Raw genomic sequence first — 23,020 nt, 5'->3', positions numbered from 1 at the left:
CCATAAATGGCAGCTCTTATCTGGTGAGCTCATTGCGGGTTACAAGCATAGCATAAATGAACCAATTTGCAGACACTAAAGTGCAGCTACCTCTGGGCTGGATTGTGCAGCCCTCTTGATCTGTCATATCGTGTGACAGCTTTTCTGGCTTTAGTGCCCTGTTCTTCTGGCTGGCAGTTCTTCTAGAAAGTAAAATAGAAATCTGCCCAACCGGAAGAAGGCTCTAAAGATTGCTTTTTCTTTTTTAAACACAATGAATATGAAGCAAATAAAGAATATAGCTGATAAGAGTTAAAAAGGCTCTTACCCAAATTACCGTGATAACTGGCAGCATTGGGATTGGCTTTAATTGCCTTGAGGAACAAAGCTTCAGATTCCTGAATAATTTAAAATAACAAGTCATCAGGAAAGTAAATTCTCATATATATATAAAAAAATGCTAAATTTACCCACCACTGTAATTACAAACCCTCCAAAGCGATGCCATATCTATATATACAACCACCATATAAATATCATGAGCCTGCCTGATCCTCTAGCTCAGGTAACTACAGCCCCCTGAAAACAGTAATAATGCTACAAATAAGTGTCATGTTTTCATAGGCTGCTATTATTTTAGCAGAAATTTATTAAGCACTAGTGAAGTTTGCTCTTTACCTGAAGTACCTTTTTTAAGTGCTAGTATTTTCAAACATTATCTGCTGAAGTCTTCCCTACTTATGCAATCAAATTAAGGAAATATACTTTGGTATCTAAGCAAACTGCTTATAGACACTTTTCCTTTTACAATAGTTTTAGCATTAAAAATAGGGGCATTCCAGTAAATCCCTTTCAAACAGATGTTTCAGTGTGGTTCCCCATGAAGAGCAGCTTTTACTTAAAAAATCATGCCAAATCATATCAAGCCATGCAACATCCTTCACACTTTCCTCACCAGTTATCTTCTCTATATTACTGCTTGCAATGTGCGCTCTTAAGAATCTTGATATCTGAGTACTTTTAAAAAAACCTCTGCGCCGTCACCTAATATCCAGTGAATAATTTACTGCTAAATTTATTCTCTAATTAAAACCATTCTATTTTTCCAAACTTATATTAATACTTTTGATTTTTCCTGCTAATATTGATACTTTTTTCTCTGAGCATATTTCCTGCAGAAGTTGAAAAAGTCACACCCCCCCAATCTGAATGGAGCATATTTACTCACTGACATGCAAGTTTAGATACTTGAGAGCAAATTTTACATAGATTTCTATGCTGTGCTGTGCATTAGGGAAAGTTATTCATTCAGTTGCAATGCAAATGACCTGAAGATAAAATTACCTCAATGTGGTAGGCTTCCATCTGAATGCACATGCTGTCTGAGTTATGTGAGAACAGTAACATGGAGAAAAGTCCTTTCCTTTGTGCTAAGCTTTCACTGCTTAAAACATAACACAGGCTCTACTGAAAAAGAAAACCTGTCAGCCAGATTTTTGGTTCCACCATCTTCTCATGTCAAGCATGAAATAACTCTCTGTAAGGGTCCCTTCAGGGGAAAAGAATTTTCTGATGTCAAGATTGAGTCACTCAGCTCTGAGTGACTTAAGAGCCTCCCCATATGTCCAAATTCAAACCCAAACTAAAAGCATTGCTGAGCACAGCTGAGGCTGCCATTCTCAAGCCAGGAGAGACTCATGCAGAAAGTGCCTTCATCTCCACTGGTTAAGGAAATTACAAACCCCAGGGTTCTCGGAGCTAGTCCAGTGGAGGGCTATGAATATGATGAGGGGACTGGAGCATCTTTTATGAGGAAAGGCAGAAGGAGCTGGGCCTGTTCAGCCTCAAGAAGAGATGACTGAGAGGGGACCTCATTCATGTCTAAGTATCTGAAGGGAGGGTGCCAAAGGGATGGATCCAGACTCTTCTCATTCATGTCATGCAACAGCACAAGACAGTACGAGAGAAACTGATGTGCAGAGAGTTCCACCTGAACGTGAGGAAAAACTTCACTGTGCAGGTGACAGAGCACTGGAACAGATTCACCAGAGAGGTTGTGGAGTGTCCTTCCTCGGAGATATTTGGAACCTGTTTGGACATGAATCTGTGCAACCTGCTCCAGGTGAACTTGCTCTAGCAGTGGACTGGATGAGACAATCTCCAGAGGTCCCTTCCAACCCAAATAATTCTGAGATTCTGATTTTGTTTCAGAAGGAATACTTCCCCTGACAGGAGTTAACAAGGGAAGCAGATGTCTGCAAATTTAGAGTGTATGACTCCATAGTACAAATTTTAGCATTGCTTTCCTATAGCATGAGCAGTTGCTCCAGCATTCTCATACCCAGACTGTTAAAGTTCCTGGATGCATTGGTCTCTTTGAAACCCATACTGTTTAGTGACTTCATTCATATTTTGGATGATGGGACTGAATGCAGTTTCAAAACTTTACAGATAGCACCTAAGAGGAGGGAGTGAGAAATACACTGGAAGGGAGAATACCTATTTTGAGGGACCTGGGCAGGACAGAGAAACAGACTAGAAGGAATCACAGAGTGGTTGAGGCTGGAATGGACCTCAGGTGGCCATGTGATTTTAATAAGCACTTCTGAGACCACAGCTGGAGTATGTGTCCAGGCTGGGGGTCTCCATTACAAGAAAGACACAGACATGCTCCAGTGAGTACAGAGGGCCACAAAGATGGTACAGGGCTGGAGCACAAGAACAAGTGCAAGGGACAACTGAGAAAACTGGATCTCTTCAGCCTCCAGGAGAGAAGATGAAGGTGCTGCCTGTAACTACCTGATGAGATAAATACAGAGAATATGGAAACACTCTTCTCAGAGCTCTGTGAGATGGGATGAGACATAATGGATGCAAGCTGGCATACAAGAAATTCCAATTAAAGGAGACATCAAAATTTTTTTAATCATAAAGTTGAACAAACATTGAAAGATGCTGTCCAGAGAGGTTTTAGAATCTCTATCCAGAAAGATATTCAGGATTCTACTGGAACAGGCCATGGTTTGGGTTAGGGATGACCTCTAGATGTCATTTCCAGGCAAAATTATTCCATTATTTCCATGTTTCTCAGTCACCTGAAAAACATACTGAGACTAAAAAATTTGGGAAGTGGTGCAAGATAACCTCTTTCAATACAACTCTCCAATCCTAAAAATAAACAGTGAATTGGTACTTGAAAGCATGTAGTAATTTCAAGTCCCACAAAGTAGTGTTTTCTCCCACTGCAAACTTTAATATTTTCACTTAGTAAATCTCTTTTTTCCTCACTAGACAGGTTAACAGCAATCAGAATGAAAGACAGGCTAACCATTTAATTCATCAGCCTTACACTTAAAAGTTGCCACCTACGCAGTGAAGATACACCTAATGTATAGACTTGCATCCTTTCTCTGCTGAAGCACAGTGGGACAACACATGCAATGCACTTCCAGATAATTTAATGAAATAGATATTCAGGAGCTAGCTGCCATTACCATATATCTTCAACTCCATGCTGAGAATATTTTTATCACACTACTTTGCTCAGCAGCTAATAGAAGCATTGTGGTTGATTAAAGGCTATTTAAGGTGCATCATATTCATATTACTGTGGCTATATGGAATAAATATACATTCCAGTACATCAGTGATATTTCAAATTTCTGCATCTTGCCAAATCTTTAAGTGTTGCCAAGAAGCTTGCAGCTTGCATATAGCAAAAGCTTGGGGTAAGCACTGCCTTCAATCTGCTGCCAAGGCCAAAAAAATGTAGTCTGGCTTTATTTCAAATACAAAAAATGCTGAATTGTTTCAATTTATTGTACTTTGTACAGAAAAAGCATAGATGTATATGTAGCAAAAATACAGCACACATCTTTTTCAAAGAACTAAAGATAGCTTGGTTTTTATCAATTGAGATAAGAACAAGCATTTAAACGAGAATCTAACTTAGTATAACAGATGTTAATTAAAAAACCCAAACAAAGCCACAGAAACAACTCATCCTTTATGTGCTTTTCTCTCTGGAACAATACATCATTCATTACTAAATACAAGCAAAAAATAAAGGGCTATTTTTTAATTTTTTGTGACGTAGAAAACCTATCTTCTGCTGAAAATTGAAGTGCATTTGAAACTGAAAGAGAATGTTGTGTGCTTATTGGAAGGAAATCTCTCACAACATAATAAAACCTTTTTGACTCAATGTCTTTTAAAGTAAGAGACAACAAAAAACCCCAGAACAAATATTCCTTTGCGGCAACAGAGCCAACACAGTAGCAACTTTTATACAGACACATAATAAGTAACCTAATAAATTAAATGCCTGAGGTTATACAACACATCAGACACAGTCAGGCAACACTGAAAATTACCTCTATCACCTTGACAGTCTCCATCCCCTATTCCTCCCGTCCAGTACCATTCAATAAAAATCCTTAAAGAGCCATCCACTCCTCTGCTTTTACATGATGAGGGGGTGGACAAGAAATCTGAATTTTTCATGCTTTTTTTCTGTCAGTAAGCATTCTCCCATTACAAACAAACCTGTATCTCCTCTTTCCAGGCAATGCCAAATACCGCTGCTGAGATCATAACCTTTGTAAGTGGGCCCACTTTCCAATTCCCTTAATTTGTTTTCCCTGTTATAACCCATCAGTTTTAAGTGACTAGGAAGCTTTGCACACACCTTCTACTCCATATTGAACTATTAAAACACTCACTGGCATTCTGCTATTTTTCCTGGGCTCCACTATTCCTATTTTTTTTTCAGATGTGGACTTAAAAGCTGCACTTTCCCCTACTCTTACTTCTGCCTTGTCTCCAACATGTTCTCCTGCAGTTTAATAACCATTCAGGGCTGGCAATCAAAACCCCCATCTTCTTTTTTATTTTTTAAATCCACTAAGACAGACTTGTCTCTCCTACACCTGGAAAAGTTTTCTAGCTTGTTTTCAACTTATTTTTTCAACCTTATTTCATTATAAATGTTCTTTATTCTGTCATGCCACATATTCTTCCTGATGAATGTCTATAAAATCCTCTATTCTTCCACAGGCCTGACTCACCAAAATAATTCTAGCAATTACCTCCTCCATAATCTCATACCTTATATGTTCTGGATGTTAATTTGTATCCTTCTGGAACTTTGTTAAACTAACCTAAAATATATATTTTATAACACTGTCAGGTAGAGAGAGAAAAGAATTAGAGTGTCCAGGAAAAAACCCCAGCCAGTCTAGAAAAACAGTAACAGGGTGTTTAACAGCATCACTAATGCAAACAAAAACCAGTGCTGGGTTGTCATAGGCCCTGGCCTGTGGACAGGTCAAGACTCCACAGCTGAATAATACTGTAGAAATATAAGTGGTCTCAGTAACTACTGGAAAAATATATCTATTTTGAGAATATTAAAGTTGGAAAAGATCTTTAAGATCATGAGGTCCAACTGTAAACCCTGCACCACTAGCATGTTCACCATTAAACCATATCCTCAAAAGCCCTATCCATACATTTTTTTAATACTTCCAGGGATGGTGACTCCACCACTTACCTGGGCAATCTGGTCCAATGTTTCACAACCTTTTTTGTGGAAAAAAAAACTAAAAAAAAAAATTAAAAAAAAATTCCTAATATCTAAACCTTTCTGGGTGCAACTTAAGCCATTTCCTCTTGTCAAGTTTCATATCACAGAATCTTCTTACTTTGTATATAAATGAGGATGTTCTTGCAGTGCTGTTAACATTATCACTAGCAAAAAGACATCAAACCCCTTAAAAGCCTAAAAGAAACTTAAAAAAGGTTCAGGAAATGATGTTTTTCTAAGGAACACCATGAACTGGATTATTAATTTGTCCCTATCACATACATAAATAACTGATTATAGAGTCAGTTTAAACAACTAACTATATGAAACATGTATCATTTATTCTCTGTCATTTTATACAATTCCCTTTGGAAAACAAGTCATTCTCATCAGTTTCATTACATTTACTACTTGCAAATAAAGGTAGCTAATGCTGAGGTACCACGCACAGGCTGGTCCACTGCATCCAAGAGAAAGTTCAATGTATGCACCTTCTCTCACAGCATTCTGAGATCCCCTAGGTCCTAGATCCTCAATCTGGGATTAACAAATTCATATTACTATATTTTAGGTCATGTCTGAGGCAAAAAGGCTAGAATTCTTATCTGTATATGTATATATTCACAGAACATGTAGCAAGAGCACAGGGACTAGCCTGTCCCATCTAATTTGAGCTCCTGAAACAAGGTCTCTAATTCAGTGCAGGCTCTTTCTCTCGGCAGTGAAACAACACAAGACCCTAGCTGCCCTCTAGTGTGCTTAAGAGCCTATTTCTCTCCACTGACCACTGATATAGTGCAGGGCAGCAACATCTGTAACCCAGGCATCTAAAATAAGGAGGGATAAGCTCAAGACAGAATCACACATCAATACTGTGATAGAAAAGGACACCAAAACGTTTTAAACAGATTATCTAAATTGTAGTCCACAATGATCTCCTCAAATGGTTTCTACAAAAAATGTAGATGGAGTTTAATTAAGGGAAAAAACCCAACTAAACCAACCCAAAGCCCTAAAGTCAAAAACCTCTAGTTACCTACCTTATATTTCTGTGATTTCCCCAGTACATTAGCCAAGGAAAACATAAGGGAATGATCATTAGGTATTAATTCCAGGGCTTCTCTTCCAACTGCTTCTGCTTGAGCTAGATTGCCTAGAAGCCCAGGTAGTGGAAAAAGAGAAGGCATGTTTTAACACAGCCTTATTAGTTACTTTTCATGCTGCAAGCACACGTATTTTACAAATAGCTGAATGCATAATTTTTTAGAGAAAACCAGGTATCACACACACACACACAAGAGTAAAATTCTGCAGACTAAGGCAACAGATTATCTTCGTTTTCAACAGATAACACATTCAGAGAAACAAAGAAGCAGAGATCAAAAAGTTCTGGAATTTAATCTATAATACAAACATGCTTGCACAATGATGGCATTTCAAGTAAGTATCAGAAATTCAATTTATGGGCTGGATTTCAAATGAAGCTTTAAAATCACTGAGTCAGAAGGCATTCTTATATTATTAAAGAGCATCTGGGTAGCCAAAGAAGAGGTACAGATACTTTAAGATAAAGGCAGATAAAGGTTTAAGTTTTTCTAGACACTGAATTATTCATTAAAACATTCAAATAGACCTTTACCTGTGTTATCAAGCAATATTATCATATTGTTCCAAGCCAAACTGTGCTCTGGTTTCAGGACTGTAGCATTCCTCCATGCATTCAATGCATCTATATGGCGGTTCAAATCTGCATACTAAAACAAAAGAAAAATCCAGTAATTTTGCTATTACTTGCTTTACTTTCCTATCATTCACTAAAAACACTAAAGAGTTGCTAATGTCTCACTCCTTTCTAGTAGGATTTCTTTTTATAGGCAAAAATGAATGTAAAAGGAATACCCTTGTAATATGGAAGACAAGAACTCTATATACTAATTTTCTTTTTCTTTTCTCTGGAAGTAAGGCTTTCTTCAAATAGGCATGTACCAATAGAATCAGGAGAAGAAACAGCATACAATTTAGAAATCTACACAAGAGAATTAGTAAATATTTAGTATTTACTAATAATAAATTACTAATTTAATATTAATATTTAGTAAATATTTTATGTACATATTTCTAAAAATATTATTTGAATTTTCCAGCATTCTACTAGCTAACAATTGTATATTGTTTGTATACATCACCATGCAAATGATTGCAGAACAATCTAATATTGGGAAATGATTAAGAATACCTTTTGGAAAAAAAATAATTTAAAAATCTCTACTTTTGTTCATACTTCTTTATATGATAAAGTAGGATTATCAAAGGTTGTATGGAAAGAAGTATACCAGGAAAGCAATAGGAAAAGCTACCAAAAGTATGAAATCACCCTAAAGTACAATATAAGCAAACTGGGATAACTATCAGCTTCTAACAGTACAGGAGAATTATATAAATCTATCTATATATACACACAGAAAGACACACAGATTCCAGTCATAGCTATCATTTATTCAAAAGCACTTACCAACCGCCCTAAATTGTAGTAACAATCTGGATATTTTTTTCTGTGTTTAATTGCTGTCCAGTAGCTTTGCTCTGCCTCTTCAAACCTTCTTAAACTGTTCTGCACTATTCCTAGATTCATCCATGCAGCAGCAAAATCAGGTCTGGGCAAATTGGGAAAAAAACACCAAGGGAGAGGACAATTAAGCATTTGAAACACAAGATCCTATTGTATCATTTTGGCTCAGCTGGTGCAAAACACTGCTTTAGCATTGGTTTAAACATACTGTATTTGTACAGCTAAGGACAGCAACTCCTCTGCTTCATGAAGCTCATTTCTTTCTTTCAGAATATTTCCAAGGTTGTTCATGGCATGCACGTATTTTGGATTCAACCTAAAATTTAAAATTTAAGAGATTATTATTATGTATGGACATGTATTAATATATGCAGATTGCTAGCTCTGCAATGCTGCAGAACATGAAAATGAATACCTAAGCATTTTCTTCATGTTAAACATGAAAGCAATTTCAGGACAGATCATTAAAGCAGTAAAATTTCTAATACCTTACAGCTTCTCTGTAGTATTTGATTGCAGCACTTTGATTTCCTTTGTCAGCCAGGTTTTTGCCAACATTGTAGTGCACCTGAAAACATAGATGGATATTCCACCAGATGCCACACAGTCAGATATTTTGTGGAACCAAGTAGCTAAAAATTCTTACTCAAAAATGAAACAGTCAGCACTTGTGTCATTCGCTGCTGGCTTTTGGTGTAGGTTGATACTTAAGATTGGATAATTCATACAATGAAGACAGTAAGACAAAATCTGAGGTATAGATTAGCTAACCTATTCCAGCTATTTAAAAGACATTAATCACTTCCTAGTTTTATAAATAAGGTCACCAAACCTTTCACAAGGCACTTTGTATGGAGACTTCCTGCCTTAATTTTGTTTATTTGCTAGGTAAGAGAAAATTTGACTCAAATCAAACGTATTATAGCAGAAGAAACACTACAGCAATGTGTGAAACTTTGTTTTCATTATAGCATAAACTAGAAGAAACTCAAAAATTCACAAAAAAACCCAAACAAAAGGTAACAGACAGGCACAATTATTGTCTTAGGATAAAAATGCATCAAAGAGCATCTCTGAAATAATATGCATAGCAACATGTTGAAGACTTTGCCTGTTAAAAACCAAAGAATGAAGGAAAGATCTAGAGCTTTTAGTCTACAGGGAGAAGATGTATCATCCTAATTTATGGCAAGAGTAAATAGGAATAAATATATTTCAGGACAAATCTGAGTTGGAAGACATCTCAAATCCCACTTTAAGACAAATCTCAGAAGACTATGTTACCTGGTTGAAAAGTACTGTGAGTACTGACTCTTGAAAAGAGATTTCTCAGCGCCCAGATCAGGACTCATTGTTTAGATTACTTTACTATTTGAAATCAAATTGTATATAGTTCATCTAAAACAAACACATACAGTAATTTTCCCCAAACTTCAAAAATCTAATTTCAAAACACTATACAGGAAAAAACAACAGATTGAAGTCAAAAAAGATAGGTTTGGAATGCACTTAGATAAGTCTAATTCACCTTCTACATTAAAAAAAGGATTTTATCTGACGTGTCCATTAACTGAAAAATCCTAATTGCAGTTGGCACAGAATCTGGGACCTATTGATCCAGCGCACATGATTGCTGGAGCCTAGTTGTTATGGTATTTAATTGTTGAATTTCATCTCTATTTGATTGTAACTATGCAGTAACATACCATCAACAAATGAAGTTAAGGACATTTTCCATGCTTTCTCAAAAGGGAGAAAAAGTATTTCCACTGGCTTTAAGGAGAGCAGAGATGCTATAAAGCTTACTAAGCATGCACAGAAGCAGCTCCTCACACTGTATGATATAAACTAGCACACAAATTCAGCGTCCCATAAAAGCAGTTCTAGTACAGCTTCCACAAAGAAAAAAATCCTGGCCCTGTACTGTACATTTTTATGAATGTGACAAGGCCCATGGCAAAGGAGCAACAGAATGGTACATTTACATCAGGAAATAACCAAAGATCTATTGACAGTGTCAAAAGATACAAAAAGATAGAGCAGCATTTTCCCAGGAGTCATTAAAGTAAAATGAAGTACCCTGAAAGATGTTTCTTAGGACTGAATTCTATTTATATATCTCTTCCAGAAATTTTTCAGAACACTAACATTCTTACCAAATTGGATTGCTCTGATTATATATGTTGAAGTTCACACATTCAAAATTTACCCAGATAAAAGATAAATTGTGGCAACACAGAAGAAATATTTAAAGACTTCACTGAGTACTGGATGTTAGCCCTTGAAGTACATAACTTTACACTTCAGTATCAGCAAACAAAATTATATTTAACTTGATTCAATTTCATTCTTTATGAAGCTTTACAAAATGGAATTTGACTAAAGACCAGGACAGAACAGATGAGAAAAATCTTGGTGTACACACTCAGCTTTTCACGTGTCAGCTATCTTGTGTTAGGAAACAGCACTTCACTTTCTATTTTTCACAGTTTTTTTTAAACATGTAGTATCTTCACATCCATTTTTTCTCCAAAAGTACCAGCAGCAAGAATATTTTTCTCATGTAAACAGAATTGTACAGTATGAAGAAAACTGAGAGATATCAATTCTTTCAAGTCAAAACATCAAATGAAGTATTAAGTGCACACATACATTTTGTGAACTGAACTAAAAAGATGTAGTATATTAAAACTGATAGCACAGATATTTAAATAAACTATTAGCATTTTCAATGGTGCATTTCTTTTGTCCTCAGCTATAGCTCCTTTGTGAAAGGAAATTATCTTTCTATACAATACCCCCCAAAAATTACCTTGCTGTAGGTAAGTTTGCTAATTTCCCTTCAAGTGAAATTGTAGCTTTAGTTCCTCTCAATATGGTAGTGACAAAGAAGGGAAAAGGAAAAAAGCCAGAAACCAAACATACCAGAAGAAGTGCCCAGCCTCCAAGAAATAAATAAATATCCAGTGACAAATCACCAGCTCTGAAATGGGTTATAAGATGCAGTAACATCCTGCTCTTAAGAACAGGACCAGCAAAGGGTTTCCAGGCACATACAGTCATCTGAGAGGTGCAGGTTACCTCTGCCATCCAGCTGTGTCTCTCACTTCAGTGGCCACGGCAGAGAGATGCCAAGGTCAGCCTTGAGCTCACTCAAAGCAGGCCTGCAGTAGCCACCTGCAGGCTGCTGAGCACCAGACTGGGACTCTCCTGCACAACACTGGGACACATGTGCTGCCTGCCTTCTATGTACCAATGTGGGAAGAATATAATCTTTAACAATGAGGGGCCAGTGAGTTGTTTAAAATTTCATCTCTAGAGGTGTGGTTCTTCTGTTTTTGACAGATATTGTGCATGCTAGCCTGGGAGGGAAGATTATCCTTTCCTGGTTAAACATTTAGGAGCCCTTCGTTATTAAATGATTAAATATTAACTGGAAATGACGTATTACATTATACTCAGATGATTCTTTATCAGTCTTAAATAGGCAATTACTTTACAGTAATTGCTCTAAAAGGAGCATTTATCAGGGATGCATAACAACAGAATATTCTCCAAAATCTAAGAGATCAGGTAAAAATACCCTAGGGTAGAACCCACCCTCTCTCAACAGGTATGTTGAGTTAACATAAGTTAACACAGCCATGGCACCAGAGCCTAGCCAAGGAATAGGCTCTATGTATTTGTCTGTTCAATACCTCAATTGGCCTAAGAAACCAGGATAAAAAAGAAAAAGCACTGTATATTATTCTGTGCCAGATATACATTATACTTGAACTCTTATTTAAATGTTAAATTCAAACAAGAAGAGAAAAAAAATATATTTTCCTATGCAAAAATGAAACTATTGCAAGACTGATTTTTTGCCTTTGCTTTTCCTCAGAGCAGAACAAGAAGAAATTGAAATGTAATATCTTCTAGGAGGTACATCCCCTCAGTTGGAGCACTACTGTTATCACCAATTTTACTCTCTCTTCCTAGCTGCTTATAATCTCTTTTTCAGCGAATATGAACATTTGCTAAAAAGGATGAAAGCAAAGCACAGATGTCAAAATTTCTCCAGGAACATGCAGATGCCTCCATTCAATGCCAGCTCCTGTCATCAGTCTTCTCTTTCTTCTACTACTAAAACTCTGTTTTCTAAATTATAATAAAACAAAGCTTTTTTGATATTCACGTCTTGTTTGTGTATCTAATGTTGTCTAAAGCTTCTTCGGCATGACTGTGCCTGTACACACAAAAAATTGACATCTAAAATGGTGGCAAAGCACTGCAAATAGCCCATATAAACACAGCCCGCATCACTTAAGTTAAATTCCTTAGAAGATAATCCCCTTTTAATATATAGTGTAAAGAAAAAAAATCTCAATATCTAAAGGAAATGCCCTCTAGATCAGCTTCCTTAAGGATCAAAGATCATATCCTCAGGCAGCTTTAAATGTTGTTCTGTAACAAAGAGGTTTTACAGGACCTTTTAAGAAAGTGTAGAAACCAATCTCACAGCCTTATTGTACCTTTTCAGTACAAGCATTGCTCATCTCTGACAAATTTGTATCTATAATGACTGCAGTTTGCATAAAGCATAAATTTTCAAGTTACTTACTCTGGTATGTCAAGGCAGACAGAAACATTATGTTGGGAGTGTTTTAACTTCCTTGCTTATTATTGCAGAAAAGTTGCTACTGAAATGGCTTTTCAAAACTTATGTCTAATAATTCTGACCCTTTAAAAAAACCAGTAGCAAGGAGAATGTAGAGATTACATACAAAATAACAACAATTTACAATCATTTAGATTCAGTTATTTCAAATCTAGGAAAAGAAAAATGCTGGCTATTTCCCACATAGGTAACAATGTAACTGCAATTATTTATTCAGCTAATCAATGAGAGGAAGTCATCCAGGAATAAAGACCATCTCTGAATTCTTAACTACTATGGCTTTTCTAAAAGCTGAGAAAAAAGAACTCATCTCCTCCAACAGTGCAAACATTTCCAACAGCAAAAAAAAAGGCAGCAAGATGAGCGTTTTTCGGAATAATCTTTAAAATTAAAAGAAACAATGTATAATGACTTCAGAAGGTGAGGAGCAATCCAGCTATGCCTAGAAATAGTGAACAGCAGTAGGACAGGGCCAAAATCTCAATCTTATGTATTCACATCTACTCAGGTTGTCAGAACTTCTTTTATCATCAGTGGAGAGAAAGACAGAAATCTAGGATACAGTCCTTCTGACTTATGTCTCTCATTTAGTCCAAGGTGAGGAACCACATGCTAAAAGAAACAGCTTCTTCTCGCCAGGAGAAGAATCCAATCCATACAGTATGAAAAAATGTGGTAGGAAAAATGGAATCAATACACAGGCACCTCCTGTTCAGCTAAGGAAAATACTGCCAAATGTATTAAAAATGTGTACTGTTTCAGTCTAATGATCTTTGAGACCAACCTGAGTGGAGGGCCACACAAGTTCAGATGTGTGACATGCTCCTGGACATGTTTAACCAAGATCTGTAACATACTTGTTTCTCCCTCTTAAAAAACCCTACCCACCCAACCAATATGTATAATTTATATAAATATATATATACACACATACATGCGTACATATATACACATACATTTTAAAAATATTTTAAATAAATTTAAAAATATTTAAAACATTTTAAAATCTGTATTTGGAATGTTTTCAGAGGTCAAAATATTTGTAGCTTCATTATGATACCTGATTATTTCCAATAAATTTTAAAGTCACCGGGCAACATTTATTAAAGTTGATCTTAAATGTCATCCTCTTGAACCAGATGTGTCACCACTCAAGACACCAGATTCACTACTGTGCCAGACAATCTCATTTAATGCAGTTTCCTCATTTTTATCTAAAGACATGTTTAAAGAAATGAGTCTTGAAATTATACAAGGAAGTGCAGTTAGCTCTTGTTATTTAGAATTAGGGTAAGTTTACTCTGTACTTCCCACACAGACAATTTGGAATTGAAAAGAGCTGTATGACAAAACATGAACAGCTTTTTCTGCTACTGAGGATTTGAGACTTTGAGATCCTGCTACATAATGGAAGTAAAGCATGACCACATTACACATATTTAATATGTTCCAAGAACAACAAGAAAAAGCTATTATCTATGTGCCATTCTTTGGTCTGCATCAGCCTCCCACTGAAAATAAACAGGTCACTGACAGAAAGTCCTGTGGAGTCATTTTTAAAGGCAGCCTGCAATTTCAGGACAACTGAAGATCAGAACAAAACCTGGTTCAAATTTTTACATTTACCTTTGTCAAAATTAAATAAATATAGATGCGTTCATAAGGAAAACAAGAGATAGGCTCTCATACATGGACTCCCTAACGCTCCTACTTAGAAAAGTTCCCTACTAATGTGATTTCAAAGTTACATCCCAAAGCAAAATTGAAATGTGAGCCTACAATCTTTTGTCTGTTCATATCTCCATGCTTTCCATTTGCACAAGCTGTCACCAGCAGAAATACAGCTCAGGCATATCTACAGTGCCCAGTGTTGACAAACACAAGCTCATTTTGCCTTTACATTCATTGGCTTTAAACCAGCTGCATTAGTTCAGTAGCTTGTGCACAGCTTATCGGCTCAAGCGCAGTACTGTGGGAGCACAGCTACACAGCTTCCCAGCCAGGCATGGCTGGAGTCCAAGGAGCTCAGAGCACAGGCAAAGAGTGTGGATCTGTCTGAAGCACTCTTACCATGGCAGATGGATGGAGTTACACACAAAGAAAACAGATTGCATTTGCTCCATTTATAGTATCTGCTTGTCATCCAGAAGACAAGATACACTGAGGTCATCATTAAGAAGAAGATGGTCGCCTACCACTGCCACACAATAAAATGCAGCAGCTCTTTCCTATGTATTAAAATCTCAGACTACTGAAAGATGCCACCATGTTGTAAATATTTGCCATAAATGTTTTTTACAGCTCACTGTTGCGTATTTGTATTCCAGTAAATGCTAAGTTTATCATTCTCTTTGTGAAGTTGAGCATTCAAAAGTTCATTTTTAAACCCTGTGTCTTGATTGGTATTTTCTACATACCATTCTAGATTGCAGGAATCTAATATTTTAAACATCAATGTATTTTTATTGACAAGCTGCATATTCCCACTCCCAGGCTCTTCAAAGAGTCCCTTTACTAAGATTCAGACAACATCAGTGGTATGCTCCAACAGGTCACACTCTTGGCTGGCAAAGGACTGCTGTCACTGTTACAGCAGGTAACCTCTGCTGGAGGCTGGAGTTAGTCTCCAATGCTGAACACTGCTGCTCAGCTCAGTGAAACATCCTATCCAGTCCCACCATCTTACTTGTTCCCTCACTAAGCCTGCAGGGAAAATTGCAGTTCTCCTCAGTGCCCATGGCTGAAGAGTCTAGCCCGCTCAGCTGCTGTAAAAAAGCAGAAGTGGGAGCAAAATTTTACTCCCACATCCCGCAATTGCACTGATGATATGCTGCTTTGTCCCTCAGCTGTGCTGGCTTTATTTCCACTGGAAGGCACACAGAAAGGATTCTAAAAACAGCATAGACATTTTTCAGTTGAATACATTGCTACAGCTTACTAACCTTGTTTTGATATTTTTGTTGCAATAACTTGCAATTATATACACAATTCTTCTAGATTTTATTAGCAGTACATCCAATTTGACTTGATGCCTTTCTTGAAGTGCATTCTCCCCTCTCCCTCACCTCCCCACTCCCAAGTTCTGAATTACAATATTGTAATTTGCACTTTCTGGTATTTTGACTATGCTACCACTGTAATTTAGATGTCTGACATGTCAATGTCATCTCTGAACCGAGCAAGACTGTGAATAACACTGTAGCACAATATATTAACTATGCATAACACCTCCTTGACCCCAAATTTCAAAACACTTACAGAAAAAAGAAGAAAGATTAGAAGTCCATGAGTGACTTACTTTTGCATTCAGAGGGCACACAGACAATGCACTCCTAAAAAGCTGTTCTTCTGACCTCCACTGGCTGCTGCGGAGCGCACAGCGCGTAACGTTTATCAACAAGATTCCAAGTACTGCCACTGCAAGAATTTTCTTAAGGAAAGAGAGCCAGATTAAGAAACAAATCATGCAATTGAACAGCTTCATCATGAACAAGTTTACTGATTATTTTGATGGTACCTTTTTCTTGGCTTGCTTACTCAAGAGACTAAACCCATATGTAAAGAGAATACAATATCCAATACTGGGGAGGTAGATGACTCTCTCTGCAACAACAAATCCTACTCGGAAGAAGAGATTACTTGCAGGAAGAAAAGGGATAATAAGAAATCCAAGTCCCAGTGTAAGGATTCTGCAAACAAGAAATAGATTCTTAGATTAACTACAAATCTTAACAAAAGTATCTTTTCCACTTAACATATAAACTTTATTTAAACATTGTAGAAGGATGTGCATACAGAACAGGGCATTTAAACACAGCCTTTGAGAGCCAGTAAGATCAAATTTCAGTGAGGCATTTTAAAAATCATTGCTATAATTTCCAGAAAAGCAATATTCATGCTTCCAGGCCAGAAAATAGCCCCATTACATATTAATAACATAACTCCTATTTAAAATACACAGGCAGGAAAAGTAATAGTAAAAGCTACATGTCTATTTTTGGACCTAGTAAGACAGTAATGGGGTCAAAAAACACAAGTCACTGTTAAAGAAGAAACTTAGGTGCACATTCAACCGAGAGGGTGGTTTTTCTCCTAACAAACAAATCAATAGTAGAATCCATTGTGGTTAACCACTTGGAAGTTAGTAATCTACTCTCTTTCTACAGACAGACACACACTTTTTGAGAGCAGTTTGCCTTCCTTTTTTTAGGCACCAATGCTAGCATCCTCAGCAGGTAGCTGTTTATGGACTATACAGAGCTCAGACAAAAGAGTCTAGGTACGTCACTTTTACAGAGCTGACACAAGGGAATAAGAAGCTCAGGTCCGTGTCAGGTATTTCTTACAAAGGCCATGGGCATGGTAATTTTCTATTCTAATTTATTACAAATTAACCTCTATGCTGTAAGGTAGATGCATCCTCCTGGTCTTTTCTCATCCCCAGAAAGTCCTAGGCCTTCATTACACTTTTTGTCTTCACTTTTTACTGAAAAACTGTTTAGCAATAAAGGCTTAGCAAGTGAATTTTTACTAGAAAGTATGACATGACTTCCAGCAAGAGTTCCACCCCCTCTCCAAAATTATTTATCTGTACAAATAAGTATGGGAACAGCAGAAAGGCAGGTGGGTGCACTGCTAACATTTGAAGGGATGAGAAGAAAAGAATTAGAAAAGATTTTGCACTCAGAACAATAGAATTACTTGTGCTGGTGATAAAAGGAAGACTGCAGAAAATGTGGGCCCTCTCTGGAAGCAAATGGGAAGCCTGGCTACCCAGGACATGGAGAATGCTGAGGTATTCAATAACTGTCTTGTCTCAGACTTCACCAGCAAGTGCTCCAACCACACTGCTCAAGTCACATAAGGCAGAGACTGGGAGAATGAAGAACTGCCTGCTGTAGGAAAAGGTCAGGTTCAAGAACATCTAAGGCCCACAGCTCCCTGGGACCTGATAAGGTGCACTTGCAGATCCCAAGGGAACTGATGGATGAAGTAGCTAAGACAGTGCTGAGATCCCACCCATCATACTTAAGAAGTCATGACAGTCTGATGAAGTTCACACGGACTAGAAAAGGGGAGACATAACCTTCATGTTTTGAATAGGGAAAAAGGCAGACTCAGGAAACTAGGTCAGTAGGTCACCTCTGTGCCTGGCAAGATCATGGAGCAGATTCTCCTTGAAAATATGCTAAGGCATCTGGAAAATAAGGAGATGATTGGTGAAAGCCAATCTGGCTTCACTAAGGCAAAAATGTGCCTGACAAATTTTATAGCCCTCTACAATGGAGTTACAGCATTGCTGGATAAAGGAAGAGCAAGTGATACCATCTACCTGGACCTGTGCAAAGCATTTAACACTGTCTGGCATGACATCATCTCTAAACTGGAGACATGGATGTGACAGCTGGACCTCTTGGTGCTAAGGAAGTGGATGGATGGTTGCACACAGAGTTGCAGTCAATGGCTCAGTGTCCAGAGTCCAGTGACAGGTGGTGTTCCCCAAGGGCTGGCGTTGGGTCAGGCACTGTTTAACATCTCTGTCGGTGACATGGACAGTGGGACTGAGCGTGCCCTCAGCAGCTTTGCCCACAACACCCAGCTGTGCACTGCAGTCAACACAGGAGGGAAGGGATGCCATCCAGGGGCACCTGGATAGGATAGGTGGGCTGATGCAAACCTCATGAAATCCAAGTGCAAGGTCTGGTACTTGGGTCAGGGCAATCCCAAGAACAAAGACAGGCTGGACAGAAAATGGCATGAGAGCAGTTCTGAGAAGAAGGACTAGGGGGTGTTCAGTGATGAGAAGCTGAACATGACCCAGCAACGTGCACCTGCAGTGCAGAAAGCCAACCATATCTCGGCTTGCATTACAATAGCATGGCCAGCAGGGCGAGGGAGGTGATCCTGCCCCTCTGCTCTGGTGAGATCCCAGCTGGAGTGCTGCATCCAGCTCTGGGGCCCCCAAGATAGAGAGGACATGGACCTGTTGCAATGAGCCCAGAGATGCACCACAAAGATGAGGAGAGGTCTGGAGCACATCTCCTGTGAGAGACCTGAGAGAGTTGGAGTTGTGTATCCTGGAGAAGAGAAGGCTCCAGGGAGACCTTCTAGCAATCTTCCAGTACCTAAAGGGGGCGACAAGAGAGCTGGAGATGGGCTTCTCAAAAGGACACATAGTGATAGTGTCCCATTCCTGGAAATGTTCAAGGCCAGGATAAACAGGGCTTTGAGAAACCTGGTCTCATGAAAGGTGTCCCTGCCTGTGGCATGGGGACTGGAATCACCTGACCTTTAAGATCTCTTCCAACTCAAACCACTCTGTGATTGAGCCGTTGAAAAACTTTAAGGAACTGAGAAATTAAATCTACATAAAATCCATGGGAACAGAACCTGCAAAGTTTAGCAGAAGCCCTTACTGGGAAAGAACAGTTTACAATAAATTTTTTAAGTTCTTTTTCTTAAAGTACAAACTGTTTTCTGAATACATACTAGGGACCAAGCATTTTACTTTTTAACTTTATGACCATGGGCAGTATTCCTACCTGCTTTCAAAGCACATCTTGTGTCTTTCATTATTAGGAGAAAATTAAAGGAAATGATGATTTGTAAGAAGTAAGGGCAACAACAAATATAATTTCCTGCTGTGTTCTGAGCACACATTACTTTTTACCACCTACAGTGTTAAGGACCTCAGAATACCATTTAAGAAGAAAAAATAAAGCAGCCATCCATGCCTCCTCCTCCAACTCTGTTTCCTACTAGATGGTGTACAGTGATGGGCCCAAATTGGGATAAAACTGTAATGACAGCTATAAATATTTATTTGAACTGCATTTGCTAGACACTGGTTCCACTGAATTGTTAAAATTATCAGTAGTGGATTTAACAAAATAACACTGTACTCAAGTTGGCCAGGCATTTAAAATTCATCACTGTCTCTTACCTTCTCTTATGGCTGTCTTCCGAGCATAGAGCTTGGCATATCAGACCAATTAGGCAGAACCAAAGTGCTGCTAGTGCAATTATCCTCCAGTCGCTGACGGATTTAATGAGGGGTATGCAGCCCATTGACCAATCAAAACACAGCCACCAGGGACACAACAGCAACCATGCATTCAGTGAATAGTAGTAATTATAGTTTATAGCCTGTCAGTCAAAGAGAAAACAAACATTTATTTGATACTAAACTTGGGGGGGGGGGGAGAGGCAACTTTAGTCCTTCTCTCCTCCCTCATTTCCCTCATAACACAATAAAGAGGCCATGAGTACTGTTAGAATACAACTATTTACATGTCCATTACTATTACAGCTGTGAAATTAATTTTTAAGTTTCTTTTAAACATAGCTAGGTGGCTCTCTAGTTCAGAGGAGGAAAATGCAATTCTGTGCTGTCCAACCAATATTCATACATAAAAAGAACAATCTCGTACAACAGGAGGAAACATCAAAAGACATCACCCACTGCCTTCACCTTTCTTCCTCCATCTCCAGAAAGATCCTTAATGACACCAGAGGTATGTGGCCAAGACATACTCCAAATACACCAGACTAGAACTTTGTGCTATTTTCTTTAGTTGTGAAAGAAGATGAAAAGTCAAGCACAGTATGTGGAAAAGGGATGAAAATCAGAAAAAGCTAATTTCTTGCATGCATGGAAAAAATACTGAGTAAATGGAAAAGTACTTCAATATGTACAGTCCATGCTAAATCGAATGCAAGGAATATACACTGTATACTGTTCAAAAAAATAAAATTGCAGAGAGTCATCACAGCAGCACAAGTGAAGGCAACTCATTACACATATCTAGAAACTTAAAAACTGACCACTTTATTGTTTCCTAGAAACACAGGAAACTCAATTTTATGACAAAGACAAATGTTCTGAGCTGGCCAGAAAAAAGCAACTTTATTACTTACTCTTACAAACAGACTGTCAGCAAATGAAGCTGGGTTGTCTACTTCGGTGAAAGCTGGTGGCCCTGTGCCCATAATCCTCCAGCGGATATAAAGTATAGCGGCCCCTCCACACATCAAAAGAGTTATCCTGAAAAGCAGCCCCTTCCTTAACAGCCCAGCATTCTATGGGAAAGAAAGAAAAAAAAAACCCACCTCATATAGAAACAGTATTTGTTCTGTTACCCAACACATTCACATCCTTCTCACCTCTGTCTCAGAAAGGAAAAGCTATTCCCGTGCATTTTTGCTATTGGAGCTGACATTTTAATTGGAAAATAGTTTTTGCAAACATTTTATTTTCCTTCTCAATCAGTAAACAAAACTTGTTAGTTCAAGAAGACTCTCTTCTACAAATCCTCTGTAATTCTATAGCTGATGCAGTTTTACATGGCAATCAATTTCTGACAGGGAATTTGAGCAGAACACAGCCTTTAGTATACAGCCTATAAAATTAATTTATCTTTTCTTTCGAAAATGGAAGATGATTACTTTGGGGACTTTGTTTTAAATAGCAATTTCCAGCTGTCTGCTTGTCATGGAAAATTTTTGTCCACTTTAGAGGTAAATTGCAGGTATATAGCAAGAAAATGGCACAGTTAGGAACTGGGAGGAATTAGAAACCAAATTAAAATTTTCACACCCAAAAACATGATTAAAAAGCTAATGACAGGCAGGCACCCAAATCACTTACTTCAGGGTAAATTACTCAAGATCAGAAAAAGTGTAAAATTGTGTTTGATCTACATTAACTCAGTTGGTTTACATCATGAATTTTATAATATACATTTCCGGGTGCAAAGGAGCAAATTCACATAAAACATAAAGAAGTGATGGTGTAGACAGTAAGTCTGACAGACTTTTATATCTTTTTCTCCATAATGTACAGCACTTTCTGCGCACATCATTTTCATAAATTAAAAAATAAAAACCAAACCCAAACCAAAAAACAAACCAGTGTACCAAATCTGTAGAGATTCTTCAAGCTTCACCAGTGGAGACTGGAACAGAAGCATCAGTAAGTATAACAATACACCAATCAAAATTTTAATATGGCACAATAAGTATTGTTACCTCTTAGTGGAATATGCTCTCAGCAAGGACTAGCATAGTTGTTTAGGGTATTAATGTCAGCTATGTCTGAAGTTTAAAAAAAAAAAAGTAGGCTTTCTGAACAAAGACAGACATCAGTGCACTGGCTGAAGATACTTTTTTTCTAAAAGGAACGAAAACTTAAATTAAAAAAGAGTTTTCAGATAGTTTTTTAGTATTTGTAATTGACAACGGAGTCATGATATAATATTTAGTTGAATACCTAAGGGTAAAGCAATCTGTAATTTTGATTTTACATAAGCTAGCCTTTGTGCTCAACTGCTTCAAACCTGGACATCTCAGTAAGCAAAGTTACTACAAGGCAGATTTAAGAATGGTTTTCCTACAAAATAGATTTTGGAGAAAACTGTCCTATGAAAAAGCCACATATAGTGAAAACTTACAACTGCTTTATGAAACATTAATAATAAAATCTCTTATCCCAGGCCTTCATTTCATTTAATGAAGTGCATGCAGTTTCTTAAAGGCCAGATTTCACAATTGCCACAAAATCTCTCAGTAGGCAGAACGTGAAAGTGGACAAGTGTTATTGTATCCTCTCTGTTTTAGAACTAACTGAAATCTGGCATGAAAATGAAACTTGTCTCAATCAAGAAGAAGAAAAAATGTTCTTACTTGAAGAGTTTTTGGGATCTGCCTTTCAACAAAGCAAAACAATCTTAGATATGCTTCCTTGAAAAGAGCAGAACAGATTTTTGCAGGTAGCAGGAGCTAAAATTAATTACTTCTACCAAAAGAATAAAAGTGAAAAGGCACATCTGATGTTTTCTGCACTGATACAGAACCATTTAAAAGTTCTTCTAAACAGAAGCATCACGCTCTGAGCTCTTCATGCTTAAAGAATAATCCTCCAAAAAGGTTTGACTCTGACATTTCCTGGAATCATAGAATCGTTTGAGCTGAGAGGGATGCCAAAGGGATACCTTTTGCTAGATCAGTCTGCTCAAAGCCCTGTCAAGTCTGGCCCAGAACTCTTCCAGGGGTGGGGTATCCACAACTTGTCTGGGTAACCTGTTCCAGTGCCTCACCACCCTCATTGTAAAGAATTTATTACTGGTCAAACACTGGAACAGGCTTCCTAGAGAGGTGGTCTCTCTGGAGCCTTCTCTTTTTCCCTCCAGAAGGCATTAGACTAGTCAGGCACAATCTGCCCTTGGTGAAG

The 23,020-nt window shown here is 37.7% G+C and overlaps 1 protein-coding gene across 1 annotated transcript in view; it reads right to left on the bottom strand.

Annotated features, from left to right (window-relative positions):
* TMTC4 (transmembrane O-mannosyltransferase targeting cadherins 4) overlaps positions 1-23,020 on the bottom strand; it is a 55,004-nt gene that overhangs the window by 5,164 nt on the left and 26,820 nt on the right. The window contains exons 8-17 of the mRNA XM_058829220.1: positions 20,710-20,871; positions 19,736-19,938; positions 16,310-16,481; positions 16,091-16,222; positions 8,621-8,700; positions 8,341-8,448; positions 8,076-8,217; positions 7,203-7,317; positions 6,604-6,716; positions 308-377 (exon numbers count right to left, since the gene is read on the bottom strand). Of these exons, the coding sequence (XP_058685203.1) occupies positions 308-377; positions 6,604-6,716; positions 7,203-7,317; positions 8,076-8,217; positions 8,341-8,448; positions 8,621-8,700; positions 16,091-16,222; positions 16,310-16,481; positions 19,736-19,938; positions 20,710-20,871 (1,297 nt within the window). The remainder of the gene's footprint in view (positions 1-307; positions 378-6,603; positions 6,717-7,202; positions 7,318-8,075; positions 8,218-8,340; positions 8,449-8,620; positions 8,701-16,090; positions 16,223-16,309; positions 16,482-19,735; positions 19,939-20,709; positions 20,872-23,020) is intronic.

The sequence above is a fragment of the Poecile atricapillus genome, chromosome 1, assembly GCF_030490865.1.
Source record: "Poecile atricapillus isolate bPoeAtr1 chromosome 1, bPoeAtr1.hap1, whole genome shotgun sequence".
Taxonomy (NCBI): Eukaryota; Metazoa; Chordata; class Aves; order Passeriformes; family Paridae; genus Poecile; species Poecile atricapillus.
The sequence above is the reverse complement of the archived record's forward strand: the minus strand, read 5'-3'. Positions and strand labels throughout refer to the sequence as shown.